This window comes from Lissotriton vulgaris, chromosome 5 (assembly GCF_964263255.1).
Source record: "Lissotriton vulgaris chromosome 5, aLisVul1.2, whole genome shotgun sequence".
NCBI classification, from domain to species: domain Eukaryota; kingdom Metazoa; phylum Chordata; class Amphibia; order Caudata; family Salamandridae; genus Lissotriton; species Lissotriton vulgaris.
Window position 1 is genome coordinate 1,447,706,678 of NC_141693.1, and position 20,655 is coordinate 1,447,727,332.

The following is a 20,655-nucleotide window of genomic DNA, read 5'->3' on the forward strand; positions in this document are numbered from 1 at the left end:
AATTCTGCAATAAAAACAAATTAAAAAAAAAAAAATAGTGAGAAGTGTGCAGTCTGAGCGCGCGCACATCAATGCTCAGCTATTGCCATTGTAAATAACAATGCCATTTATTTATCTGTTTCCAAAACCAACACATAAATACAAAAATTGTCATTTACAATGCCAATAGCTCTAACTTTTTCAAGGCTGTAGTAATAAGTATCACATGCTTGCTCGCAGAAGAGCGAAAAATACAAAAATGCGATTACCCTGAGCCAATGGTACCCATTTTACCAACTGTGAAATGCTGAGATGTTGATTATGCTTACCTGCATTGGAAATTCTGGCATGTAGGTGGCACCCAGATCTCATAAGCGGGCACTCAGTCCACTAAACCATCTCTTCTGCTGTTAGGAAATGGAGTTAATGTTTTTGCTGTTTTTTTTTTTTTTTACCAATCACTTGTAGTCCCATACTGAAGCCTGTGCTCTGAAAGGGTTAACCCTGGTCAGGCAAACACAGCCCACTCCGAGCAGCGCAGCCCCTGCACTATATAAACGCAGGGGAGGAGGAAGGCCGGGCGCACTCTCCACCTCTCCACACGCCCATCTCAAACGGACACCCCGCCACAGACCTCCAGCGCAGCGGTGCCAGATAGAGAGCAGGCTCGGGTCAGTCAGGCAGCAGCGTGGAGAGCTCCAGGATGTTGTGCCGCGTCGGAGCCACGAAGAGGATGGGCCTTTTCTGGGCTCTGATATGTGTGATGAACTTTGCAGGTGAGAGTTTTGAGGGCGGGACAGAAGCGCGCGCTATTCGATGAGCGCAGCCGGCAGCAGCGCTGTGCACACAGTTGTTGTTACCCCACTGCCCGTTCATCCCAGGCCGCTTTGTGCAGAGCAGAGCTGTCCCTGAGGAAGGTTTCACACTGATGTGTTTCTTTTACTTTATATTATATATGTGCAGAATTGAAAGCATGCCTGTTATTTACACGGAGGAAGTAAAAACGTATTGCTGTTTTTCTCCCTTCATTGAGCCAAGGGATGTTTTAAGCACAAAGAATATAGCCAATAAATTATAAAATTAATAATAATACCGATATAGTATAATGCATGCATGTCTCACTGGAGGTGACGCCTTGAATCGATCATGCTGGCCCCACGCCCCCATCAACATTGATCATGAATAGCATATTACATTCTGCGCATGTTCTTATATACCACATGTATTACACGATACATACATTAATATTGTAATTTTAAGAATTTTGCTATGGTTGTGTACATCCCCACACACAACAGCGAAAGTCAAGTGAAGACATAGTGCCAAGTCTGCTTGGCTTGGCAGAGTGGAGCACGGGACTTGGTCCATGTTGGTGGCAGAGGGAGTAGTCAGAAGGCACACCAGGGCTCTGTAGATGCTGGGACACCCACAGGTTGCACCCGGTGGGTGCTGGGGTCCTGATACGGTGCACAGCTGCAGGCTGTGGGCAGTGGTCTAGGCAGGAGTCTAGATTACAGAGCACGTGCCTGCCCTTCTCCAGACATCCGAGTACTGTGGACAAACGCTGTCCTTTAGCGTCAATGGAACTTATTCCTCATGCTGATAATCAGAGGTGTCCCTGCTTCAGTTTTCCATTGGTCTCCCCCTACTGTTCAAGGCACATGTTGTACGCATGCCTGTGCTTTCCTCCATGCCTTGTGCTGCCGAAGTGCACCTTGAGGTCATTTATATGCTTGATTAATTGGCTTGTTTTATTATTCCAGTTAGGACCCATTGCTGGCACCTTGGCTGGCCACCTCTCTAATTCCTGTAAATATATGCCAATGCCAAGCATCAACCATTTGTCCACCTTCCTATGCTAAGTGTTACTTTGTCCAGTGGACACTTGTCCCAAAACGTCTGGAGAGTCGTTCCAAAATTCCCATCAAGATTTCCCATTTCTGTGCGTTGAATGTGCATCCAACTGGTTACTCACTGTGAACTGTGCTGAAACAGACCTGTGTACCATGGGGGCAGGTGAATTTCATATTCATTATACAATGAGCTCAACCCCACTAGTGCAGCCCAAATTGGACTAGTTTCTGAGACAAGTTTAAAAAACAAGTTGTAACAAAAAAACACTACCAGCTTACTGTATGTCGGATGCCCATGTTTCTTCCTGCTCTCCTCAAATAGTAGCCAGAGAACTGGTAATACTTTGATATACCAAGTCCTGAAAGGTGGGAACATTTCCACTTATGCAATAAATAGTGTACATTTACTTTTGTTTTTTTAATGTCCACATGCTCTATGAGCCCATTGACTTATTCTCACAAATATTCCAACAAACATAATTAAATATAATCTCAAACATTCAACACATTGTACAGGGCACGACTGAAGGTCACACCCTGTTACACAGTAAGCTATGGGCATGTCCAAATGTAGAGGTTGAACAGGTATCAGGAGCTTGGGTAGTGGGTCACAGGTGTAGCCAAGAGCTATGCCCTATGTACATTGCTTATTTTTATTGTATTGTGTTGCAGCATTTATATACTACTTACTACCCAGATGTTGTGTGCTGAGGCGGTTGCCTACATGAGTAGCTCTCTACGCGTGTAGGGTGTGTGGTTGGAAGGATATTGTTTTAGTTGTAATCCTATGTGGGAAGTGTTTCCATGTTGTGCGCGATGACCACTGAAGTGCGGTTATGGGGCGCAGCGCATAGAGGTGTGTTGGATGATGAAGTGTAACAGACAGACGCACAGCTTTACAGTTTTCAGCATGCTGGTAGCTTAAAGGAACTGATATGCGGCATGCCCAGTGTTGGAACGGGATACTGGCACAGGATATGGACGGGACCACTCCTTGCTCACAGGGTAATCTAGCCATGGCCAGCAGGCACTGGAGGCAGGGCATAGGGTATGCCCATTGCCGAAAGACCTTGGCTGCCCTTGGGTCAGATGTACTACAAAAATAGGGGCACTAGTTGAAATACATTATTCTAAAGCTAAAAAATAAAAATAATGTACTTATCAAACTCTTAATAAGGAGGTGTAATAGTTCCCTGAGAAGATCAGCTACAAAGCAACACAGTGGAAACTCTCTACAAATTCCCATAACTAATACTCAATTGATCGGATTTTATGATTACAATCTAAAACCTAAAAAACAGCAAAACTTAGTAGATATGTTTAACTACACCACAGAACGCTCCACATGATCTGTTCTTAATCTCACACATTAAAGGTATGGGTGCTGCCTTCTCAAATGACTACAGCAAGTGCATAATCAATAACATCTCTGATGGGATAAGCAATTTTTTTTATTGCGTGTGGAAATGCTGTCTATTTTCTGTGTTTACCTTCCGCAAGGACTTCTATATGTTGACAGCGAAACTGTAGTCTTAGAACTGCATTTGAAGTGTTTTAAGAATATATCATGCTTGTAAGTGTGATTGTGGCAGTCTATATTATAAATATAATTTCTGCAGGAACATATAGATGCTTGCATTGGCAGACAAACTTCCAACTGCATCAGTTTGGTCTCTAATGGGACATACAGATGCGGAGAGTGGTATTGCAACCTTTAAACTGCATTGAACATCTGTAATGATTGACTGCTGCAGCAGTCATCTTTAGCCATTGCAGGGACATCTAGTTGCTGACCATGGTACTGCGGCTTTACAGCTGGAGATGCTGTTTGCCGACATCTATTGCTAGAGATAAGAACTGCAACAGCCTTTAACTGTTGTGTTTGTGGATATTGGGCTGCTGATTGTCTGTCACGTGTGCGTACATGCTTCCTTCTTTAGCAAGAGATCTAGGTCCATAGACAAACAGAATGCTATCTAGGCCGACAGTTTAAAACTGTGACGCTTCAGTGACAGATAAATCCATAAACAGATTAAGATATACCGATGATATGGACGGACAAGGACTGGAACATAGTGATATGGTAGCTATATGAAGACGTGTCATAATGAGATAAGATTGGAGGGCGGCAGTCAAGTCACGTGACTGGACAGTCTCATGGGTGTGTGGGTTGAAGATGGAAAGGAAGTGTTGGTACGTGGGTGGATTGACATTTGCTTATAAACTGTTGATGCAGGACAATGTACCATTGATTTATATATTTAATTCAGTTTTATATAGCGCAGACTTTACCCAAAGATGTTAGATCGCTTTACAATATATGAGATCCCTTAACCATGTATCCTAGATATTGTATCTATATTATGCTTGATATACATGGAACCTTTTGTTATGCACCATATACCTATGTATCTACGATAGGGAGATTACGCTATCATTGACTGTCATGGAACTTTGTTATTTAACATGTATCTAAGACATTTACCTAGTAAAGCGCTCTGATACCCACAAGGGTCTTGTTCGCGCTATATAAAACTTTCAAATAATAATAATAATAACCAGGGCTTTAAGTGGGCCGGGTCTCACCGGGTCAGAGCACCGGCAGTTTTTTTAAGGAGGCCTCGAAACGGGTCTCTATCGGGCTCTGTTTTGTGCCCTGGCACAGGCGGTACGTTTTTTTCAAGCGTTATAGGGGAAGGGAAATCCTTTAACCCGTTGCATGCTTGTGACGGAACCGCTCCGTCACAAGCCACGGGTGAGTTGTGCTTGTGACGGAACGGTTCCGTCACGGCCCGCTCGCCGCCCCTGCGCGGCGCGAATTCCGCGCCTGCGCTGACGCTTTAATGGGCGGGCGGGTTTGTGACGGAACCGTTCCGTCACAAGCACAGCTCACCCGCGAGCCGTGACGGAGCAGTTCCGTCACTAGTATGGAGCCGCCGCGCGGCCGCCCCGCCCCCTTAGCGCTGCGGCGGAATAGCCGCCGCAGCGAAGGGGTTAAAGAGAGTAATTTCTCTCGATTTCCCTTCTCTTTATGAATCTCAGGAGTAGCAACATTGTCGTGGTGTCACCAGGGCTTTAAGTGGAATCTTTTTGAATATTAATACAAGCCATAGTTGCTGCTCATTTATCTTATGCAACTAACAACCATTGACAAAGCTAATAGTCCTGACTTGTTGTAGGTATACTGTGACTTGTTGTATCATATCTGGATGACAGAAACCACAAAATACCAGTCGGGCGGCACACTAGGCTAAGCACAGATTTTTAGTTAACGTGTTTTTAAGCCACGCCCTCAATTACATTGGCCTCGCCTCCTTGAGGGACCCCCCCAGTTTTTTCATCCCACTTAAAGCCCTGATAATAACCAAGTGCGCTACATAAGGAGAATTACACACTAACAAGTTACAAATACAATCAGGATCATTAAAAAGATAAAGATAAAATAAGAGGTGCAAGAATTAGGTTAATACAGATCAGGCGCGCACCGACCATTGGGCTCAAAGGGTTTCAACCCTTCCCGGGCACACACACAGCCACACCCGAGTACTTCACAGGCCTTTAAAAGACCATTTGCATGCTAATTAAGCTTTGTTGTTCTTTCACCCCTTCTTAGAGCCCCTGCATCTCCACTCTGCCTCTTGCTGGAAGAAAGCTCTCCCCCCCCCCCCCCCCCCCCCCGATTTTTTGTTTTGCCCCCCGAAATTTGACTCTAGTTGCGTCTCAGTCAGATACAGATAAAGAAGTCATATTTACAGCGTTGCATTCAAATGAATGCCAGGCGGCCTCGAGGGACGTGAGAGTGAGTTGAACCATTGCGGTTCTGAGGAGAGAGCAGGTGGGTGGGCGGACGCACGCGGTGGGGATCTTCTTCCTGCCATGCTAGTAAATATGGAGTAGGTTAAACCGCGTAGAGTCCGTCATGGCGTCGTATAAAGCGCGTGCTCAAGAATGTGCGCCTTGGCGGGGTTTCCACAGCCTGTCGCTGGGGCCCGGCGCCGCAGCACGTGAAGGAACAGCTGCAGCCCGTTGTGACTGCACACTAAACGAGGCACAGATGCGCCGGCTGCACGAACTAAGGGCGAGCTTCAGCCAGACTTTCTCGTTCACTTCACAGGCCTCCCACAGCCCAGCAGGCCCGGAGCTGGGCGGAGTTCCTCAGCGCAGCAACTGCCTCGAAGAAACAAAGTACGAGGCAAGAGTGCGCGCTCGAGGAGCATTCTTGCAATAAGAGCATACATCCGTAATGGGATCTGTGCACAAAGATTTAGAAAAAGTGCCTTTATTGTACTCCAGGGGTTTGTAGAGTGGTTGAAGAGAGCTGATTGTCAGCTTCGGAGTGCTTGTTGCAGGATGAGACTTAGGAAGTCACACATGTGATGTGAATGTATGATCAGAGCCACACCCACACACTGTCTTCGAATTACACTCTCAGGGGCCCCAAAACATTTAAGATACCAATAACATCGGTATATTCAGGGCTGATACTACATATGCAGTTCGAACATATAAAAAACACTGTTCACTTCATTTTTAGTATAGCGAGTTGGATGGTTCTTGGTCGATTGACAGAGACATGGAAGGATGCGCGATGGTGTTTTTGTGGTACCACTCCCCACCGCAAAAATACTTCTGTGAATCATCAGGAGGGTTGGGGCATGTTCCTTCAGACTGGGCTGCGTAGTGGGGGTGGTGGGGGAGACAACCGCTACAGTTTGAGCAGCAGGCGCAGTAGGTGCAGGGCAAGGCTGCAGTTACACTGTTGGCAGTGCAGAGGTGGACCGGTACCTCTTTAGGTGATGGTATGAATTTGGCTTTCATCTTGATGGACTTTTTCATTTTTAAAATCGTATTAGTAGTTTTCTGTACACGAACCAAGCCCAGAATTGTTAGAGGCTTTACAAATTATGGGCTATTACAGCCACCGATAAATAAGTCACGTGTCCTGCATTGACCTAGGAGCTGAATTTAAACAACATTTCCCTTTCCATTTTTAAAGAACACTGTGCAATGTTTAAAAAAAATTAAAAATGTGGTGATATTGCTTTGCAATGGTATGGCACGTGGGGTAGCATCAAATTACATCTGAATTAGAGTGTGATGAGTACATGGTGAAGATAGAAATCACTGCTCTTGTGGCAACTGTGCATATGAGTAGTGTACCTTGTAGGGGTTAACCCCCACATTAATTCTCATATTCTTCTCAAAAGCCACTCCCTTTAGTCTTTGGTTTCCAGCTGAGTTTATGCTTTGCGCCCTGCCTTCGGTAGGGAATCCTGAGCCGGTACTCTCCAAGCAAGAGGCAAATATTGAAAGAAAACTCAGAGGTTAGCTAGAAAGGCTTATATTGCGAGTGGCGCTAGTCAACCTGGAGCGTTCCCTCCTGGAGGAGACCACCACGGGCAATTACAGGTGGCATGGCATCCATGGACCACAAAACAGCAAACTTGTCATTGGGGTCAAAGACGGCAGTGGCAAAGAGTGTGCGACAATAACACATCGGCGATTCTTTGCAATAAAGAGAGGACATGTGCCTGTCGGTGTAAGATTATAGTGGGTTGGACAAACACAATGATATTTTGAAAAGAGAAATAACTAGTTACAAACATGCAACACCATAAAAGTCCACGCGGCAGGTAAGGAGCTAGACAGGATTACAAATTGAGTCTCGGAACCATTTGGTTAGACTTGAGGTGTCCAGCACAGAAGCTCCATACTCATGCTCTCTGGGCAGGGGTGAAAAACAGCTATTTGTGTGACTGAGGTATCTCAGTAAATATAGGTGGTATAAGCTGGCGAACAATGTTTCTTTCTGGGAGACCAGACATATCTCTTAGGTAGTACTGCTGCTTTCTGCACATGACACTTTGCACTCTGTAGTGCAACCCACCCTTCCCTACTACCCTATTCAGCAGGTGCTCAGCGGAGCAGGTGGCCAGTGTGCCCTGCACTCCTATCAACCAGCGAGATGACACCAGTTTAAACTTTTCAGTGTCTGCCAGGCCTAAAATCGAGCCCTTAATAATGCATGCAGGGCCTTCCTGTGCTATTGTGTGGCGCTTCTTGGACTCGATGCGCAAAGCGCAGAACAAAAGGCTCAGTCTTGATGAGACATCACAGGCAGTGGGGATCTAATTACAGCTTGAATCACAAAGAGCAAGACGCACTTTAAATATTTACAGGCCTTAGGTGGCCGTCGAAGATCCTCATGCCTCATCCGACCCCTCCACCAGAGCAATACATTAAGAATTTGGCAAAAAAAGCCCATGAAAATGATATATGATATATGAAGCCACCATGCGGGTGGTAGCGGATGGTCTGAAAGACCTCAGACTCTTCAGGGAAGAGCTCAGTATCCCTCTTAGAATAGTATCTCACTAGTGAACCTTGGACAGTCGAGGACTGTTCGTAGTGCTACGGTTGGGACTAATGCAACAAAGTGATGCAGATTCTAGATGTGACCGATGGACATTAAAATAACGCATTTGAACAGTTTTTTGTTTTTTTTAGACAAGTTCCATTTTACCTAAATCCACTCTGTGTGGCTGAACAGTTGTGTACTAGTTCTATTAGTTACAGTGGAATTCCACAATGGTAAAATTATACATATGGGGATACCTAAGGTTGTGTACATTTAGGAGTAGCAGCATCAGGTGAGAGAAAAGTATGAAGGGGGTCTTCTTGGATTTTAGTCTATAGACTAGAGGAGTGGGAGTCCTTGCCGACGATAAATGGGGTACCCCGTGAAGACAACCATGTTTTACTTTTATTTTGTGAAGTGCAGCAGCGAGCATGTGTGCTTTAGGATTGTGCTTGGTTAGAAGCTGTGTACTTGGTAAATTAAAATTACAACCCAATGTTTGGTGGGTTTAGGATAATATAGCTATTACGAAGGCACTTGATGTTGACTGAAATGAATTTTTGATGTACCCAAGAAATTGCAGAAAGAGTGAAATATCAATTTTTTCCCACCTACCTAAATAAAGGCTACTCTTTGCACGTATACTTTTGACCGGCTACTCCTTGCATGCATACTTTCGACCTATATCAATTTAGAAAGTGCCTCGGTTTGCACACATATAAATAACAAAATATATGATAACTGTTTCTGTTACATCAACATCCTCCACCTGCTCATTAGCGGAGTCCCAAACCTTAATTTCAGAGGTAAACACTTGACAAAAATCACAAATAAATTAATAGGAGACTTTCGGCCTCATTTAGAGTTTGGAGGAAATTGTAAACCCTTCAACATGTGCAGGAAATATGTAGTAGAATTCATTGGCTACGTTTCCTCCACCACAGGGATACAATAGTCAGTATTATGGAGACAATTCAGCCACTGTGTTCTACACTATATTTGTGGTTTCCTCCAAAACTTGGGGGATTTTCAGTTCCAATAAAACAGTAACAGAGGCCCTTTGTACATAGAATGTCACAATATGCTGGTAAAGATAAATGTCTCTCTAGTCTCTCTAATTGGTCAAACAGGCTGGGCTGATAAACTGAGGAAGTCATGAGGGAGATCTGGATAAAACATGCTCCTCGTCACAAATTCAGAAAGACATAAACGAACGTGGCCAACTCAGAAAATAATTAATGGTAAATTGAGAGATGGGTTATGATAATATGTATTTGTATTGTGGTGTGCATTTTAGATAGTTATTATATAAATAGGGTCTCAGAAGACAACATGGACTGCAGGAGGAGAGGAATAAGAAAACTCAGTTCCACAAGTATTCCTCAGTTCATTTAGATTCGACTAATGATTTTACATTAGGCCATTCTTCAGGGGTTCTATCCCACTCAATTAATCTCTTCAGCCATTCTCATCTCACTGACTGTACATCCTCTTTAAAAACGTCTGTAGCCCTCCCCTATCGAATTTCACCGCAAATTCCTTTTCTCCAGTTAACTCTCATCCAATCATCTTACTTTATTTTTCTCAAAAACTGTGGAATGCCTTGTCCTCAACTTACTTATTCCCTATGTATGTCCTCAGAGTGAACTTACACCCATCCAATCTGGTTTTCATCCACCCAACTTCACTGAGGCTAGCTAACATCACCAACAACAGCACCTCTGTGCACTATAATTAACCTTTAAAAAAAATGATTTCTCCTTTCTCATCGGCATCCAACCTTGTGGCTCACCCTTCTATTCTTTCCACCATGGGCTGTGCACTAGGGGAAGAGGAAAAATTTACCAAATAACAAAATAGGTGAAATCCTTCTGTTTTAGGAATGGCGTTAGTCAAGAACTTTTGATTTGTACTAAAACAGAAGTTGTATGTAAAATATACTTATTTATCAGGTTTCAGGCCAGCTTTTTTTATCAGTTAGTCTGGAATTGTGTAATTCACATTTTACTTTCGCCCACACAGCATAAAGCATGGGGCAGCGGGTAAGCCACTTCAGCCTTTCACCACTAACTCCACTATGATTCTGCCCTTTAATAACACACACAAAGTAGTTCTCTTCTTTGTGCTAAGGAATACTACTGCAGCGGATGCTTTTAGCCACTTTTTTTTTTAAGGTTGATGAGGCCCAGCAGCTTTCCCATTAAAGGTTCGCTATACCCATGAGAAAGAAAAACAAGCACTGGCAAAGCCAAAATGCATTGTCAATGGTGGTGTAGCATGCCTGTGAAGATAAGGTGTTTTTTTAAAAGACCTCCAACTTCACTCCACAGGAGAACTAAAGAAATGCAGGCCAACGATGAAAAACACAGATTTTGTTGTTCTCATGTCCATGTACGTTGAAATGTGGTCAAAGGAGGTTTAAGCTAACCAGAGATATTTTATTTGTTATCCGCAGCCAATCAGAATCTACAGTAGCCTATTTGTATTCACCCAGTTTTGGCACAGCTTAATCAACAATTATGACATAATTTGATATTCACGTCACTCACTTTATTAGTCTAAAATCTGCATGCGGTGGCAGACAGTGTCGACGGCGGCGGAGAGATCTAGGAGGATGTGGGCTCCTGTCTCGCATGTTGTCTAGCAGGATCCTGATTTCGTCTCTGGCGGCGATGAGGGCGGTCTCAGTGCTGTGGTTGCTGCTGAATCCTGATTGGGAGGGGTCCAGGATGCTGTTGTCTTCGAGGTGACGGGTGAGCTGGATGTTAACTATCTTCTCGATGACCTTTGCTGGGAAAGGAAGCCGGGAGATGGGCTGGAAGTTCTTGAGGTCGCTCGGATCCGCCTTGGCTTTCTTCAGTAGGGCGTTGATCTCTGCATGCTTTCAGCTCTCAGGGAAGGTAGAGGTCTCGAAGGAGAGGTTGATGATGTTGCCCAGGTGAGCTGCGATGGTACTGCCGGCTTTGTTGAAGATGTGGTGTGGGAGAGGGTCAGACGGGGATCCGGAGTGGATTGTGCCCATGGTCTTGATTGTGTCCTCGATGCTCACGTTGGCCCAGGTTGTCAGGGAGTCGTGGTTGGTGGGGCGCGGTGGGTCCGGCGTGTCGAGGCCTGTAGGGGTCGCCCGGGGGTTGAAACTGTCATGGATGTCGGTGATCTTTCAGTGAAAGAAGGTGGCGAGGGAGTCGCACAGGGCTTGCGATGGCGGGATGTCGTTGGCGCAGGACCTGGGGTTGGAGAGTTCCTTCACGATGTTGAAGAGCTCCTTGCTGTTGTGTGCGTTGTTTTCTAGGCGGTCTGTAAAGGAGGTCCTTTTGGCGGTCCTGATGAGGTGATTGTGGTTGGGGATGCAGTCTTTGTGGGCAGCGCGGCTGTCCGGCGTTTGTCGCTGTGCCATATGTTCTCCAATTTCTGGCAGGCGCGCTTTGAGGCTAGGAGTTCCCAGGTGAACCAGCTGGCTCTTTTGCTGGTGTCTCTGTTGGTGGGCTTTTTCAGCGGGGCTAAGGTGTTGGCGCAGTCGTCCATCCAGCGTCTGAGGGTGAGTGCATCATCGTTGGGGTTGGTGGGGTTGGTCGGTGGGTTGAGTGCTAGGCTTGTCTGTAGTTGTTCTTCAGTGACTTTGCCCCAGCAGCGGCGGGGGATCTGTAGGGTGCAGTGGTGTGTGAGAGGTTTTCAGAAGGAGAAGTGGATGCAGTGGTGGTTTAAATTGATGTATTTAAGACTTGCCTGTGTCTTCCAATAGGATTCCATAATTGAGATTACACTTCTGTTCTTGCATGTAGACAGTAATAAAGTATATTGACTTTGAAGTAATTTAAGACTTGTTTGTTTTCATTATTTTGAGATTTCCATTCCTTATTTTTGTGTATATATCAATGGATTTAATCAAGCATGATGTCACAGGAGTCTTCCGGTATTTATCAATGTCATGTAGCATGCCTGTTGCCATATAATCATTTTCTGTACCTCCCAAAAGGTTGTAAGAAGTATGATGTCATTTGAGATTTGCCTATGTTTCCAATAGGGGGTAGATAAGCTTGCTGATATTTCAGACTTGCCTATGTCTACCATTAAGCTACATGTATTATGATGCCCAACCTCTCTTCTACCCTTCTATGCCAAAATCCTCGAAGGCCATCAACCGCCAACTTACTGAACAACTGGAGAAAAACAACCTGCTCGACAACTCCCAATCTGATTTCCGTGCAATCACTGCACTCAGACTGCCCTGATAGCTGCCACTGATGACAACAGAACCCTCCTCGAGCAGGAAGAAACAGCAGCCTTGATCCTCCTCGACCTCTAAGCAGTGTTCAGTACTGGATTCCACCACACCCTCATCAAAAATCTCCACCAAATCGGGATCTAGGGAGATGCCATTAGATGGATCGGATCCTTCCTCATAAGATAAACCCAGAGAATCCGCCTACCACCCTTCACCTAGGAACCCAAGAGCATCCTCTGCTGCATCCCTCAACGTTCATCCCTCATCCCATCCTGTTCAACACTTACGTGATGCCCCTGGCCAACATCATCAAAACCCACAGCCTCAAAATCACGTCCTAAGCAGATGATACCCAGCTCATCCTCTTGTTCTCTGAAGCCCCATCCACTCCTAGGACAAACTTCCACAACTGCATGACGAGTGTCGCCGACTGGATGAAGACAAACTGCCTGAAACTCAACACAGACAAAATGGAAGTGCTGATTTTTGGGAACAACACCTCCCTGATGAATGACAACTGGTGGCACTCTGAACGCGGACCAGCACCCACATCGACAGACCACGCCTGCAACCATGGCATCTTGCTGGACAACAAACTCACCATGAAATGCCAGATCAACGTAGTCTCCTCCTGCTTCCACACCCTCTGCATTCTACAAAAGATACCATGAAAACCGCCACTGAAGCACTAGTCACCAGCCGTCTGGCTATGGCAATGCGCTCTATGCAGGAATCACCACCCAACTCTTGAAGAGACTCCAAACGATACAGAACTCAGCTGACATACTCGTCATTGACCTCCCCAAATGGACCCAGACCACCCTCCACCTCAGGAATCTCCACTGGCTTCCGATCCAGAAGAGATGCCTATTCAAGAAACTTTTTCACACCTACAAGATCCTCCATGACCAAGCGCTAGCATACATCAAAAACCGCCTGAAATTCCACCAACGCTCCAGATACCAACACTCCGCCTCCCTCGCTTTCCTACACACTGCCAGCGTCCGACAAAGCTACAGTGGAGGACGCTCCTTCTCCTACCTCATTTCCAAGTCCTGGAACGACCTTCTACTCCACCTCTGAACATCTTCCTCCGGAAATTCAGAACGAGGCACAAGTCTTGGCTTTTCCAATGATCACAGCAAGAACCTAGGACATGGGTACCATCGCGTGTGCTTAGTCACGCTCAACAAATCCCTCTTGATTGATTAACTGATGCAATTTGAGACTTGCCAGTATTTATTGATGGGGCTTAATATGCATATTGACACTCAAAGCGTACCTGGCTCTACCAACAGTGTTTGTTGAGCCTGCTGTCGTTCCCTAATTCCATCATTGCATCAGTAACATTTGATGAGAGTGCGATGTAATATAAGATAGGTCTACCAATAAATGTATATGACAGTGTGATGCCCCTTTAGACAAGACTGCCATAAACCAGAGGTTTTGGGAGGAGTGAAATCATTTCCTGCTTCTCTTTGTCTAACAAAATAGCAGTGGTGTTTGTGTTGGATATTCCAGTACCTTCAGATGCCTTCTGATATCGACGCACTTGACATAACGTGCAGTTGGTCCGTTTGTGCCAACCGGACTCCGTGAACGTGGTGCTGGCTTGTATGCGGCTGCCTGATGCTTAATAAACACAACGTGTTTTTCTTCTGATAGTTGCCTGGTGCGGTTGTTGTGGCGCAGAGTGGGCACTGCTCAGTGTCCGATAGCTGGTGGTCGGCCTGTGAAACAGTTGCAATCAATCACCCCCTTATCAGGCGCGGCCCAGCGCGGCTCGGAGCTCGTTAGGTGATTCTCCTTTGCCAGCACGAGGTGATGTAATGGCCCTCACCTCATCCCCCCTACACTTAATTTAACCTTTTCCCTCTGTGCTGCGTGATGGGCGCCTCCACACCCATATCCTGTCTGGGGCTGGGAGGGCAAGTCGTGGAGGGAAGGAGAGACGTTATCAGATATGTCCAGGGCGAACCGAGCTCCACCCTTTCCGTTCCCGCAGCGTTGCTAATGCGGATCACGTTTAACGACGATTGTTGAGCCTCGAGAAGGCTGTGCAGCTCACAGCTGCACCGACCAGAGTCGGCTCATATCCTGCGTTCCTCACCCGAGTCTTTTCAGATTTTTTTAAATTCACATTCTGTAGCTCAAATGCAGACCTGCACTTACCTAGGAACACAAAGAACAGCAATCACTGGCTTTCTACTAGACATAGGTTAGCTTGAGGAAGCAGTCTGATTAGATAAACCAGTAAGATAGCTCTTTGGGTTGTAGTCTGTGCCTGCTGCTGAGGTGTCCTTTTATCCTGCAAGATACAGGCTGAAAGTCGGCTTTTTATCCTTCCGTGACTTAAAAAGGAAATCTATGGGGCTTGGCAGTAAAACGTTTATAATTTAAATTCTGGTGATGGTGTGTGTTTGCATTTTCAATAGACTCTGGCATACATTCAGCACGTAATGTATGAAAAAATAACAAAAGTGCAGGGACACAATATCTTTTTTTTTGTAATGCGTCCCTGTCTCTGCCACGTGCCTGGTTTGCCGATTACCAAGGCTGCCCTATCTTGATTCCACGTCATCCCTCTTTTTCCACCACCTTACACTTCATGAGCTCACTCTCGTGGCTGCTTTATTCATGCATCTTGTCTCGGTTTGTCTTTTAATCCTTCCTTATCTCTTTTCGATCTTTTGCGCTCAGGTGTTTGAGATAGAGAAAATAGATGTGTTTGTGGCATTTACTATGTAAATGAACAGCATAAAAGTCATAGTCTGGAATTTTGTGGAAGGAATATTCAGGTGTCATAATATAGTGACCAAAATATTAAAAAACAAAATATGGAGGAGGAAGCAATAGACTATTATTCTTAACTCTTATCATATATATTGTCAGAAAATCTAAACGTACTTACCTGTGAATATTTTGGTCCTCAATATTCTTCTGCCAATATTGTGGCAACTCCTTACGTGACATTCCTGACCCACACCTCAGCATAATAATGGTAATTAGTACGTGTATAATAAAAAAAGCACAATAAAAAAGGAAAATAGAAGGCAAAATGCCAGTAAAGAGTGGTTCATAATGCAGATGAATAGTAGTGTCGAGCAGTGGCGGCTCCTCGAGGGAGTGCTGCGGGCGGTAGGGCGGGGAGGGGCAAGGTGAGGGGTAGTAAACTCCGGAATGAGGCCCAACAGAGTTGTGTATATAAATAAATAAAACAAATTACATTGCACGCGCTGCAAAGCCAAATCGGCAATGTAATTTGTTTTCTTTATTTATTTATATACACAACTACGTTGGGCCGCATTCCAAAGTTTACTACGCCCCCCCCTGCCCCTCCCCCGCCCGCCCCACTGCCCGCAGCACTCCCTCGAGGAGCTGCCAATGGTGTCGAGTAGCTTATGGAAAGATGCAATAATGCCCTAGGTGAGACCTGAGGGTTGGCTTTAGAGACCAGTTGTGGTATTTTCTGTTGAGAACTAAGAAAACGAAATTCTCATTGAAGTTCACATAAAGAGAAGTGTGGCTCACTGGTTAGAGGAGGCAGACCTGGAAGCAGAGGTCAGCCTGGGACTAGGGTTCAATTCCCGGCACGGCGGGGTCTTGAGTCCTAAAATGTCCATGGACTCGACAATTCTCGCTCCGGGGCCTACCACAACGGCCCCTCGCGGCGGGATGCCTGGCTTTCACCTTGCGGATACCCTGCCGGGGTTATCTCAGCTCGGTGATTTGCGCTATATAAATTCCTGTACAAAGAGTATTAGTTCAAGTGTAGACAGAAGTAGGCACTCTCAAAGGGGCACATTAAACTGCCAAAACTGGCTAGGCCTACCTCTAGCTCCTGCAAGTCAATGGGACTCCTCCGGATCAAACAGACAAAGAAGTCCTGTCAGATATGCCAGAACATTATGGGGCATATTTACAAGAACTGACGCATCGGCATCGATGCATCAGGTGTCTTGCGCCTGTTGCAAGTGCCCTAATAACTCCATGAATGCGCTGCATATGCAATACAGGGATCCATGGCGCAAGGATTCACAGATGCGTCAGAAATCCGGATGCATCTTTTGGTGCTACAGTGACTCATTGCTAGAGTTGGTCTTAAAACGGACGCAACTCCAGCACTGCGCCAGAACACATAGACGAGTCCCACGTTAAAAACCCTGCGTCAATCCTTATGCCTGATTTGAAAAGGTGTAGGGATTTTGAGGCAGTCAGGTCGTAGAGTGATGCAGTGAACAGTTGTAAATTTTACTACATCAGGTCTACATTGCTTTTATCCTGGGAACGCCTACCCTGCACACATTATATCGGGGGCAGGTATACCTCTACAAATTGACACATTGGGCCCAATGCATCAGTTTGTAAGCATGGAGCTGTGTGGAGCACTGATTGAACCGCCGTTGCAAAAAACAAATAATGCGGGAGCACTAGCTCCTTGTAAATATGGCCCACTTTCGGACCTTCCCACATCCGAAGTGAAGCACATACCCTAAATGGTAAGATTTAAACTTTACATTAGCTATCAACGTGAAACATAACTGAAACCTTTTCAAAACTATCTATCCTTGCAAGTAGGAGCTGACACACTGAGTGAGTCCGTCTGCCTCAATGTGTGGCGAGCATAAACGCTAGAAAAACTTTCTCTCAATAAATAAGAAAGACTGATTTTAAGACAGTGGGCGGGAAGGGGCTCTGCTCTGCAGCACGCACATGCGGGAAAGCAGAGAGGCGTGTGTCCTGTTGGGAGGCACTTTGGGAGGTCAGCATAGAGGCACCTCCTCATCATATTGAGGTAAGGTTTCCAGCTGGAAGCTTTATCTAAACACAAGTCATGTGAAGTGGGTGCTGGGCTAGCAGGGATTATAGACCCTTACAGCAATGAACTCATGCCACCTGTTCCTGATTTGAGTGTATTGCTGGACAGAGAAAGTTAACCCTTTACAGTCATTCGGCCTCCATCATTGGACTGTTTCCCTTTCAGATTCCACACGTGTTACATCTATTAAAGAGAGCAGTGCTGCGACTCTTTTCAAGCTGTATAGGCATCAATTGTTTTCTCTTAATAAAATAATAAGAGGAATATTGATGACTGTAACCAGAAGAATGTGTGTGGCACCCACTAATATGCAGAAAGTCTTTTAAACTGGCATACATTATGTTTAGATGTTACCTTCCTTTTTTGGCAAAGTTGTAAATATCATCTAGGTAGGGCTAACTATAGCACCACGTTTCGAATCCTGGACTTTAATTTAACATCCTTGTGCATTCTGAGTGTTTAAGTCTTGGGAAATTATTTAGGCCTTGTCGGGAGGCATGACCTCCACCACACTTGCAAAGGTTTGCCCGCAGTATTTGTAGATCCTGCCTGCCTGCAAGGGATCTCTTTGCTGTGAAGGAAGCCACTGCCACAGTGACTCCGTTCACAGCAGCGAAGTTTGCCATCTGGTGCCATATTTAAAGTGCCCACTCTGCACATTCTTTTTTGTTCAGAGAAAAAAAACTCCCGAAGAAAGTTTGTTTTTTCTGAACAAAAAGTAAATGACAGGATGTGCAGGAAGCTGTATTCCTGAGCTTGAGGGCCAACATTTTCCCTTCCCATGTCTGCCACCTGTCACCTGGATAATATGGGCAGCGCAAATGAGTGCCTGTAGACCTGCTGATTGCACACTGACTGGTGCACTTTTGTTATTGAGTTAGCGCAACGATTTTGAAGGACAGTGCAGGAATTGGATATATTGTTTAAAACAAGCATTTACAATGCAATAGGTCTCGCAGCATTTAAGTTTGAGTTATTGGCATTGTGTATGACAATGCCAATACTTATAACTTTCGCAAATGTGACACCTATTGCATTTGTACTGCAATATGTGTTGAGAGTGAGTGAGTCAGTGAGTGAGAATGAGTGGGGGAGTCAGTCAGTGAGTGAGTCAGTTAGTGAGTGAGAGAGAGTGGGTGAGTCGGTGGGTGAGTCTGGACAGTGAGTGAGTTAGTGAGTGGGAGAGTCAGTCAGTGAGAGTGTTAGTGACAGTGAGTGAGTGCGAGAGTGGGAGAGTCTGTCAGTGATAGTGAGAGAATCAGTGTGAGTGAGAGGCAGTGTGAGTGAGAGTCAGTGTCAGTGATCCTCTTTTTACCTTACATCTTATACATACCTTCCATTTGTCATACCTGCCTTAATCCTTCTTAATGTAATTCTGCAACTGGCGGATACTCCTCTTTAAAACCCTATCCCTGTAATATAATATTACCTAAACTTCGCTAGCCTTTCCATCTCACTAACCATTCACCTGAAACCACACAGCCCCCACTAACGATCACACCTCCCTGGTGTATGAGGGTGCGTTGTGTGAGGGTGGACAGCATCAGGGGAGGTTTTCATCCCTTATGTCTCAGACGTGAACAACCACCTGGATAATTCAAGCAATTTCTGGTGCAACCCTGGCGTAGCACAGGTACATTCATTCCCAAATGGCAGAGTGGGTTCAATGAAGGTTCTTAATATCAAGGCACTATAGAACCCTCCTGCGGTTACTGTGGACAATACACTCATGTATTTAGGATGTCCCCATTACGAAAGTAATATTCAGGACAATATTCCCCCAGAACTGGGCTGACTGAAATGATTCTCAAACATATAAGGATGCCTGACCAGCTGAAGCCCCGTTCTGTGGTTTCCCTACATTTTGACTCAAATACAGGTGGTTATGTTACCATAGAGAGTGTTTGTATCCGGCTCTCACAGAAGACTGGGTTTGTAGAGTTTGTGGACTGGGACTGTATCAATTGAACATATTGTGCTCACTAAGGTAAGTATAGAGGTTTTGAGGTCCGTGGTAAGCATGGGCGGAAAATCCGTTTCGCTCGCGGATTTTGCGGATTTTCGGTAAATTCGCAATCCGCGAGATTCGCGAATCTCCCGCAAAATCCGCGAGCAGCGGATTTTGCTCGCACTGTTCGCACTGTTCGCACTGTTCGCGTGAGTTCGCGCCCCGCGAATAAGTGCAAAATTGCAGAAATACGATCTTAGCAAAACTGAAAGTAACTACTTACCAGGTTCAAAAGTTCAGGCTCATCATTAGTAGCCATTTCCTGTAGTGCTTCCTGAGGGGCCCCTCCAGAGTTCAGTTGCCAGTTGAAACTATTATGTGACCCTGCTCTGAACCTCAGAATAGTTACACATATGCCACAAAGGTCCTGAATTACAGCTAAGGGAGACAAGCAGGAGCCAGGCTGGAAGTTCAAATCCATTAATCAGCCCCTAATGCATTATTGTCAGTTGGGGCAGGGCAGGTGTTGTAACTAATTTTGCAACAATGAAAGCACTTAGCAAGTGCAAAAGATCACTAATCAGGAAGCACTAAGGAAGCAGGTGCCAGCTAAAAAAATATTCTGTGACACATTAATCAGCCCCAAATTAATTCAGGTCACTTGAGGCAGGGAAGGTGTGCTTGCGTTGCCACAATAATGTACACTGACTGGACAACCAGAGGGTGCTGTGATGAAACAGAGGGTGGCATGGGTGGGCCAGAGGGTGGCATGAGTAGTCAGAGAGTGGCAGTGGTGACAGAGAGTGGCAGTGATGAAGAAGAGTGTCCCAAACAGGCTGGACACGTAGAAACAACAAGTTCGCGAAACTTGCGAGCCGACAGGTAAGTTCGCAATTTGCGACATTGTAAAAAACCCTCGCGAACTGGCAGAAACCCGCGCAAACACAAAAAAAAAAAATCCGCAAATTCGCGAGAATTCGCGGATTTTGCGGATTGCGAGTTCGCAAATCCGCAAAATTCGCGAACGCGAGATTTGCAAAATTCGCCCATGCTTAGTCCGTGGTGACTGTTTTGATGCACTGTAAACTGAAAACAAATCTAGTAAAAAAACATCCAGAATAAAGCAAGTAATAATTAAGTATGGTTTGCGACGGTGAGCTTTTGGCACAATGTTAACGAGGTTGTAATTAAACTGTACTTATGTATTTGGATACATTCTGTCGTAATCTACAAGTTCTGTTTTTGTAACTTTGCATACAAAGTACGTTTTCTGTTTACAAATGTCAAATTAAAAGAAAGAAATGAAAAAGGAAAAAAAAACAAGAAGGAAAGAAAAGATAGAATGCTCTTTAGTCTTTCAGGGGAAATAAACACCTATAGCTACATACTGTAGTATGTAACTACTGCAGCAGACCAGGTTCGTTTAACAACCTTCTTCCAGTGAAGCTGGTCTAATACTAAAGCAAAACTGAC

At 45.2% G+C, this 20,655-nt stretch overlaps 1 protein-coding gene across 2 annotated transcripts in view; it reads left to right on the forward strand.

The window, feature by feature from the left end:
* The first annotated feature begins 557 nt into the window (after nt 1-557).
* LOC147712722 (uncharacterized) overlaps nt 558-20,655 on the forward strand; it is a 254,238-nt gene continuing 234,140 nt past the window's right edge. For both annotated transcript variants that reach the window (XM_086923372.1, XM_086923373.1), the window contains exon 1: nt 558-755. In XM_086923372.1, the coding sequence (XP_086779498.1) occupies nt 683-755 (73 nt within the window). In that variant the 5' untranslated portion in view covers nt 558-682. The remainder of the gene's footprint in view (nt 756-20,655) is intronic.